Source organism: Siniperca chuatsi, linkage group LG23 (assembly GCF_020085105.1).
Source record: "Siniperca chuatsi isolate FFG_IHB_CAS linkage group LG23, ASM2008510v1, whole genome shotgun sequence".
NCBI classification, from domain to species: Eukaryota; Metazoa; Chordata; class Actinopteri; order Centrarchiformes; family Sinipercidae; genus Siniperca; species Siniperca chuatsi.
Window position 1 is genome coordinate 2,944,341 of NC_058064.1, and position 9,791 is coordinate 2,954,131.

A 9,791-nucleotide genomic window follows, 5' to 3' on the forward strand; every position below is an offset into this window, starting at 1 on the left:
TTACCCTGTGTATAAAATATGCTGTACAAATAAAGTTACTTTGCCTTGTCTCTCATTTTGACATCTCAGACTGGAGGATAAAAAGTACAAAATACAACTAACATCTGTTTCTCCAGGCAGCGAGTTGGTGGGCGGGGCCAGCGTCACCCCTGATGAAGACGTGTTCGTTCACCTGGCCAAGGTGTACTCCTACAACCACGCCTCCATGCACCAGGGTGACAGTTGCGACGACAGCAGTCGGTTCCTGGACGGCATCACCAACGGATACCAGTGGTACCCTTTGACAGGTCAGCATGTCGCCTTAAAGTAATGGTTTTTCCAGGGCTGACCACTAGTCAGGCAACTACGGCTGTGTATCTCTCCCTCTCAGACGATTTGATAAAATGAAACAGATAAGTTACTGTAGTAACGATACACTGCAATTTAAAGCAGATTCGATATGATTCAATGCAGCCAATTTAAGATAAGATTTTTTATATATAATACAATTTACTAAAATTGATCAATTATTTCCTAAAGTTTTATTTCAAATACTGAATCAGAAACAACCCAGAAAATTATGTCCTCTGCCACACAAGCAATAGTAGACGTGGACAGTGATACGTAACTTTTTGGCCAGTCCCTAAGCAGCAGGAGGTTTTGTCTTTGTAGATGGTTACTATGTCAGTTTATCCATTTTATTATATATTGTGTCGGCTGATCTCAGTGTTATGCCAAAGATGTGTGTTTCTTCTTATCTTAACCTGAACCCAAGCAGTCATCTTTGACACAACACTGGCATTATGAGAGGTTGCAATGGTTCTAATAAAGCTAACTTTATTTGTTTATGAGACAAGAAGATTAATTTCAGATCTGAATGTGTGTGTGTGTGTGTGTGTGTGTGTGTGTTTATTTGCAGGTGGGATGCAGGACTATAACTATGTGTGGGCTCAGTGTTTGGAGTTGACTCTGGAGGTTTCCTGCTGCAAGTTTCCTCCAGTCAAACAGCTTCCTGCTCTGTGGACGGAGAACAGGAAGGCTCTGCTGGCTTACATCCAGCAGGTCCACCTCGGTCAGTACCTGTCTGTCAGTCTGTTTACCTGTCTACCTCTGTCTTTTTACCTGTCTGTCTGTCAGTTTCATTATTTCTTTACCTGTCTCACTGTTTACCTGTCTGTCTGGTTACCTGTATGTCCGTCTCTACATGTCTGCAAGTCTGCATGTCTTTGTGTTTACCTGTCTGTCTCTATTCCTGTCTATATGTTTACCTGTTGGTGTCTTCAGTTGTCTGTGTATCTACCTGTCTGTGTCTTTACCTCTCCGTATCTTTACCTGTCTGTGTCTATATTTATATATATATATATTTATATAAATATCTATATATGCAACTCTTTACCCGTCCGTGTGTTTACCTGTGTCTTAACCTGTCTGTGCATTTACCTGTCTGCATGTTTTGTGTATGTCTCCTCCCTGGTATTGAATTGAAACTGAACCATGATCAATGCTTAATAATCGCCTGTTACTATTTGCTTGTGTTTGTGTTCAGGGGTCAAAGGTCGTGTGTTTGATGGCTCCGGAGTGCCAGTCCAGAACGCAGTGGTGGAGGTCAAAGGTCGCAGGAATATGTGTCCGTTCAGAACCGACCGACACGGAGAATACTACAGACTGCTGCTGCCTGGAAACTACAGCTTCACGGTAAACACACACAGTAATACAGCAAGCGACTTCTAGTGGTAGTATACTGCTCTACAAAGCCACAGCGAAGTAAATACATACACACACACACACAGACACAAGGAGCCTGCCCCTGCACCCTGGTGTCTGACAATATCACAGCGGGGACACAAAGAAGTACAAAGAAACACAGAGTAAACACTGCAGGTCAAGAGAGTCAAAATCACAAAACTGACAATGAAACACCAAGGAATACCAGAGCAAGGATATTATAGGAAAACAATAATAAATGACAAAGAATATGTACAAACTGATGATATGTTGGAGATAGTTGCTTGACTTTCTTTATCTAATAGTTGCCTTCACGAGTGGATCAATGATCATTTCTGTTAACAGTTTCACTATTTGACATGTATAACATCTGAAAATAGTTAAATCTTCATCAGCATCACCCTGAGCTCAAAGTAACTTCCTCATAATCCTATCCTGTCAAAACAATAGCCCGAAGTCTTAAAAATCACTAGCTGTGTGTTACATCAGGCTATTAAAAAACATAGAGGAGGAATAGGGAAACAACCAAATCTACTTCAGTATGGCTGGAACCATTAGGCTTTGAAAATACAACAATTAGCAATCATCAGTTTTGCTTTTTATCTTCTCAAAACAGTTATTTAGCATGTAGATGTCTGGACAATAAATTATTTTAGCTCTTAAGGGGGCGTCATATATCAAGGAGGGACAGCGAGCTCTTTAATATTCTGTATATAAAGGTCCGTCTTTTACATTTTAAGATAATTAGTAACAACTATCGAATAACTGTGATAGAGCAAAAGGTCACCATTATCAGAGGGAGCAAAATAATACAAATATATTCAATATATATAAGACATAAAGCAGAGGGAGCAATATAATACAAGAACATTCAGCAAATAGCCTATAAGCATCCCAAATCTACACATAAATATAATGTTTATGTAAGTGTACTTTAGTTGTTGTCTACTAATAATTCTATTTATTGATCCGCTTCCCCTCTAATTTCTGATCAGGGGTGCTGTGCTCCCTCTGGAGCTGTTTTTTATTTATTTTACTTTATTATTTGTATTCCCCAAAAATATATTGAAAATCCCTTTGTAGCTTGATTTTAAATTTCGTCCTAATTTTTATTTTCAACTGACATTAGCTCTTCGTCATTTACTCTTGTTGCGCTAATTTCCTGTCCCTGCGAACAGTGTAAGAAAGTTACTCCCATTAACACCCAAAACACTACAATTCCTACTCTAGTCTGTTTCTTAATTATTATTTCCTCTTCACTTTCTTCATTTACTATTTCACTTTAACCTTAGGTAGCCTAATGACAATTAAATGAACCCTTAACGAACAGTATAGATAGGCTATTTTACACTTTACACGAAATTCATAACATTCTCAGAACGCTGTACAATATCAGTCTCTCTCTCTCTCTGCCTTTCTATCACTGAGACACAGAAAAATAACTTGCACATGCGCACACACAGCTCGGCATTTGTCTCAACCCCTGTCTTTGCAGAGTGCATTTACAGACATACACATGCACCCACACAGACATACTAGCAGAGATATTGTGGATCTACTTAAAGGTAAAATTATCAGCAGCTGTCTTATTTTATAATATATATTTACGTATTTTAGCGCTATTTGTTTTTAGCGTATTTTATAGCGCTTGACTAGAAGTCTGTAACGTCTGTCTAATTGAGTTTTTACACTCTTTTATCCCGGCCTGTTGCTAACCAGGCCTGTACACCTCTTTTATATCTCAAATTTTCTTTTCATTATTTATTTCAGCTTTAGGGTCACTTTCCTGCCCAGGGTTTTGATTGCCAGAGCCCATTTCTCAAGCGGGCGATCACAGCGCTGTCCCAGCTGTTACAGCTGTCCAAGTTATTTTTACCGCTCTCTGATTTAGTCCTATCTTTAGTGTAATAACCCAGCATTTTGGCTGTGCTCTTACAGGAAAAACAGCGATTTCACAGAAGTACTTTTATTCATACTCTCATTCACTCTTGTCATTCACTCTTTTGTGTACATTTTTAGGAAGCATTCATGTCTCAGCCACCTCTCATTTTTGTGTTCTTCATTGGTGAGCAATAATAATGTTACACTTACTGGCTTCAGGGCAGACCCCACAGTGCAATGTCTCCACACAGAAAAATTTTATACGTAGAAAAGCAAAAAGTTGCTTACCTCTTATTGTGACCACTTTCTGTGTGAAGACAGTGCCCCAGAGCCTCGATCTCTTGCTCAATCCAATCCTGTTCGTGACGCCAATAATGTGGTGGCAAAGAAATCAGCAATGAGACAGGAATCCTTCAATTTAGACTTTTATTAAAAATAGGTATAACAAAAGCTGAGTAGTCTGCAGTGGATTCTTGCAAATGATATCTCTGATCTCTTTGATTGACAGGTGACATACCCGGGACACGAGGTTTTGACGGAGATACTTAATGTTCCAAATGGTCCTGATTACTACTCCGCCATGAAACACGACTTCCTGTTACGACACATCCCCACGACTGGCCACATCCCGGCTAACCCCACCCAAGGTAACCTCACCCCTACCTGTAACTACACATTCCACCTGGAGGCAGGAGGAGTGATAACCAGGCCCACATGGATGGGGCTAGGTGTGGGACTCGGCCTGCTGGTGGCGCTAGGATCCCTGATCAACTGAAGCGGCCTGGTGCTCAGTGTAACGGTTGGAGGTTTGAACCCTCAACCTTCATAAAAACAAACTGATTTGCCAACTAACTATCAAGCTACAGTTCGGCCTCTAACTGGACAAGTTCACACAGTTTATTCTTGAAACTTATTTGCACCACTGACTTCTTTCTCATAACTGTCTACAAAAAATTCCTCTTTTGTGGAACAGTTTATACTCTCTCAGAGGTGCAACACAGCTAATAAGCTATAATAGCTTCCTGTGTTTTGGACTCTCTGGCTCGCTGTTCCCTCAAAAATCAGCACTATCAAGACATTTTGCTATTGGTAAATGGCAGGAATTCACTTGTCAGAGTTGAACTCGACACAAAAAGTTTGCACCATTTCATAATTTTAAATGCTGGTGTGACCGGGCCTTACAGCAAGTCTCTTGGAGCATTATTACTAATAGAGTAATGATTTTGAAGATCTCTTCTAAGAAGTGAAATTAATGAAGAGCTCAACATGTGAGAAAGAAATGTATTGACTTTGTATTTCTAGAGAGAAGTTGGGTTTGTTTCCAATTTCCTTCAATACCAACCCAGCCCCATCCTAAAACCAAGAAAAAAAAATAGGATTTAAGAAGAAAAGACAGAGAAACCTCAGGAGAGTTACAACCTGAGTTGTAACAATAATGAAAACACAAAGTGCAACTACACTGCCATTTCCCTGCACTGTAGAGACTATAGAAATAAGTTACACACTCTCACAGGAATAAACAGGTTTTAAATCTGGATTGTATTTAAAGGGATCGCAGGAGGAAAAAGCTCTACTTCCTGAGGATTTTGTCTTCCCTGCTGAGAGTTTAGAGCATGTGAAGGAGTGTAGGGAGTGATATAGCTCATTAAGTGTGGTAGAGCTAGACCATGTTATTTTATATGTGAGGAGGAGCACTTTAAAATTAGCACTTGCAGGGATTGAATGCTGTTTATAGAAAGGCTTGTATTTAAGGACATTACAGTAGTTGAGTGTTGAAATTACTAAGACATGAGCTGTGAAATGAAGCGATCCTCGTGACGCCACACATTAATCATCTATCTGAACTCACTGAGGTGCGTTTGATTTACTACTCCGGAGGATCAAACTGTCATCAGACATGTTCATACAGGTGTTCATCCTTTCTTCTTATTTCATATTTGTGGGGGCCCAACCCATTCATACCTCCAGAACAGTTTAGTCCAGTGGGTCCCAACCTGGGGCTTGAGACCCCTATAGAGTGGCAAAATTAATCTGAGTCACATTTCTGCTACACAAATTATGATGATTTTTTACACTTTTCTCTAATTTTGCTTGATTTATTGTGAAATACTGCATAGTTTTACATATTCAGGTCTCTTAACTACTGTAGCTTCATATGACCCTGCAATACACAACAACAAAGAAAGTTGTTCGTCTTCTACTACTTCAACACCTGCTCGACTTTTTTACTTTGTCTTTTTTTATTTACAAAACACTAAAAAGTGACTTTACAGTTATAAAAAAAATTAAATACACAAGGACAAACGAAGTACAACAGGTTGATGTACAAAACATAACACATGCAGTGCATTCAGAAAGTGCATTAATTTTTACCTCATCAATCTACACTCAATACCCCATGATGACAAAGCGAAAACAGGATTTTAGGAATGTTTGCAAATGTATTAAAAAGAAAAACTGAAATATCACATTGACCGACGCATTTAGACCCTTTGATTTGACACTTGACATTTAGCTCAGGTGCCTTCCACTTCGCTTGATCATCTCTGAGATGTTTCTACACCTTGAGTGGAGTCCACCTGTGGTAAATTCAGTTGAGTGGTGTTGATTTGGAAAGGCACACACCTGTCTATATAAAAGCTCAGACACAGGATTGTGTTGAGGCACAGATCTGGGGGAAGGCTACAAAAACATTTCTGTTGCATTAAAGGTTCCCAAGAGCATAGTGGGCTCCATAATTCTTAAATGGAAGAAGTTTAGAACAACCAGGACAGTTCCTAGAGCTGGCCGCCCGGCCAAACTGAGAAATCAGGGGAGAAGGGCCTTGGTAAGACAGGTGACCAAGACCTCGATGGTAGTTGTACATCCATGGGTACACTGCAAACAAGAACAGCTAATAGCTAATTCAGCATACTTTCAGTGGTGCCAGTATGCCAAAATGTAATCAAATATAGGCAAAAAAAAACAGGGATCAAGTTGCAGCTCACACTTAACTAAGTGACTTCATGTCAACCTGCAGCTCAGACTGACTTCACTGATCTTCAGGACAGAAACTCAGAGGCCTTCTGCACATTTTTCCCCTCATTCAAACTTTATTTTTACCAAATATCAGGTTTTTCTACTTTTGTACTGTTTGATATTAAATGTTGCTTCATAAAAAGATCCTCTGTGCCATGTTGTAACTGTAGTGACTGCAGGCTTCAGTCACACCTAAAACATCAGACCTCATAATAGTTTCTGCATTTCTTCTGTTTCATGTTTCATTTCACTGTAAAAACACCACAGTGAACCTGAAGTAAACTGTCACTGCTGAGTAAACCTGCTTCTGGAAGGAAATCTTTCATTAAAAGTACAAAAAACTGAAAAATTGCAATGTGTTACTTGTGTTATGTATATTTATTTACGTGTTGTACACATTAAACAAGCAAGATATAACGTGTTAATTAGTGAGCTTTAGAGGTGCTGATAGGTGGATTTTGTTGCCTTTGAATAGAGCCAGGCTAGCTGTTTCCTCCTGTTTCCAGTCTTTGTGCTTAGCTAACAGCCGCTAGCTGTAGCTTCATATTTTTAATGGTGGTATCTCATCTAACTCTCAGCAAGGAAACTAATAAGCGTGTTTCCCAAAACTGTTTTTTGTAAATTGAATATCTTTGGGTTTTAAACTGCTGGTTGAATTTTAAAAAGTAAGAGAAAAGACATTTGGAGACGTTACTTTGGGCTTCAGGACGTTGTAATGGCCTTTTTTTTTTTTTTACCATTTTCTGACATTTAATCTGCAGATTAATCAATAATAAAAAAAATTGTTAGTTGCAGCCCGTCTAAGTTCAACTACCTTTTATATACTGTTGGGTATGCATTAAAATCTATAAACTCATATGTTTTTAATGTGAATTTAATATGTAAAATATCAAGTAACTGTAGCGGTCAGGTAAATGTTGTGGAGTAAAAAGCAAAATATTGCCTCTGAAATGTCGTGGAGTAGAAGTATGAAGTCGCAGAAAATGTTTTACAGGTGCAGTGGAAACACAGACCTGTTTTTGTTTTTAATATCTGTTATTTCTTGTAATTAATTCAATTGATTTATAAAACAGTTTTTTAGGATTATATCTGAGGACAAATATAAGAAGCTAAGCGTAGCATTTCTCAAATCAGAGGCTGCAGACGTCTATTCTAAGACCCAGTTTCCACCATAATACCAACAAATCGTTTTGCGCTGCTTCATTTGAATGAGCCTCCCACCTGTGCTCTCTTTCAAGGTCAGGATATACCACTCTGGGAAATAGGGCCCATATTAACAGCTTTATATCTAATTAGTAGCCTTGTTGTCTTCTGACATAAAAACTGCACAGAAAGTCTTTAATCAGTGTTTCTGAACGGCAGCTGTGAAGACACTGAGACTAAAGAGATTCAGTGGATTCATCAGATTTCAGTGTCAATGTGCCACCTCATTTATTCATGCATTAGTGCTGTCTGGATGTTTCACAGCAGAAAACTGTGTTAAACTGTCAAACACACTGATACACCTCAGACAGCCTGAGGCAAGGACACACAGCATCCACAGAGTTTTACTCAGAGATGAGCCTCCTGTTTAGGATTCAGAGAAACTCTTCATTCAAGGATATCTGCTCGCACATCTCCCACTAAACTGCCAGAGACGCAGCTTTGCAAAACACTCGATTCAAATTCACAGGCGCTAACTGGTTACTCCATGAGGAAAATATATTATTAATGAATATTTGTTTTGAAACACAATTATCTTTTCATTGTGTCGAATTAGCATCACTAAGAGCTGCAGTGGAAAGAGAGGTTAGTCTCTGTCGAGTTCATGTATGAGGAAGAAAGAGACCAGAAGTGTTTTCCTGCTCTGAACAGATGATGATAATCTGATGGGAATTATTAAAAATAATAAAAAACATTAATTTACTCTTAGTTTTTTCTACAGAACTTCCCCCTGAAGTGGACAAAAGTGAAGATATTTCACCAACACGTCCTAAGTATTTGTACTTTTACTTTTATTTCTGTTTCTGTTTTTACTACTTTGACTTGAAGTATTGTGTATTAGAGAAATGCTGATATTTACAGTTAACTGTGTTTAAATCTGACAGATCAACATTCGTTTTTACTCCAGTAAATCTTGACAATAACACTACTTTTTAAATCTGATTACCAGCCAGTAAATAATACATTATGTACTGGAGATAAATATGACAACACTGCCTCTCTGTGGTCTTAAAGAAGAACTACACTTTTAAACAGCAGCAGATTCAACATGCAGTAGGCTCAACTTTTCTTCTTCTGTCTTTTTCCATTTTCTCTTCTTCTGCCGCTCCTTAACTTCTGTCTTTAATCATAACATCTACTGTTCAAACTGAGCTTCACTTTTCTGCTTCTGACACATGAAGCTGAAACTGCTCAGACATCAGGGTAAAGTTGTAAATGGGTTAGACGGATGTGCAGTTTTACCTCGCACACCACCATTTAGATAAAGTGTTCTGTATTGATAAAGTGGCAGTTAAAACAAATATCAAAGAAGCTGATCAAATGATTAACAAAAAGCAGTTTAGGACAAGTGACCATGTATGAGGTTAGAGAGTTAATCATCAGCTAGAGGACCCAACAGTGTCTTAGCACAAAGGAAATTAATGACAAGAGCTGTTTCTGTTACGACTGAAGGTGTCCGTCTGCTTGCAGAAGAAGGCGCACAACCAGTCTTTTGTGTTTTTGAAGCTGATTCTGTGCTTTGGACCAACAAATATAGGCCACAAAAAACAGGGCTCAAAAGAGAACACCAGTACCTGTAGCTGACATTACAACAGCACATTTGATTTTGGGATCTTGCTCTCCTCAAATTTCAAACTGAGCTGATAAAAAAGTAGAAGAACAAGCAGCTCTTCACACACGCAAAAAAACGTAGGGATCCACTTTAAAATACAACAACTAACTTAAATAACAGGAGGACAAGGGGATTTCAAAGAAAAACAGGCCATTGCAGCTATACATATTTCTGGGGTGGGGGTGAAAATCACCCACATAGGCACCCCAGAGGGGATTATGGTAAGGTTAAAATCACTCCACCTCCCCTAGAGAAATAAATCCAGTTTGAATGGAGCTTATGATACACTTTCTCAAAGTTCAGAGAAAAAAAACGTAGGTGATGGAAAGAAATGTGCTTCCATACCACCACACAACCTCTTCATCATTTAAAA

At 38.8% G+C, this 9,791-nt stretch overlaps 1 protein-coding gene across 2 annotated transcripts in view; it reads left to right on the plus strand.

Moving 5' to 3' along the window:
* cpm (carboxypeptidase M) overlaps window positions 1–6,954 on the plus strand; it is a 30,804-nt gene extending 23,850 nt beyond the window's left edge. For both annotated transcript variants that reach the window (XM_044186081.1, XM_044186082.1), the window contains exons 7-10: window positions 117–287; window positions 899–1,051; window positions 1,526–1,674; window positions 4,094–6,954. In XM_044186081.1, the coding sequence (XP_044042016.1) occupies window positions 117–287; window positions 899–1,051; window positions 1,526–1,674; window positions 4,094–4,360 (740 nt within the window). In that variant the 3' untranslated portion in view covers window positions 4,361–6,954. The remainder of the gene's footprint in view (window positions 1–116; window positions 288–898; window positions 1,052–1,525; window positions 1,675–4,093) is intronic.
* Window positions 6,955–9,791: the final 2,837 nt, after the last annotated feature.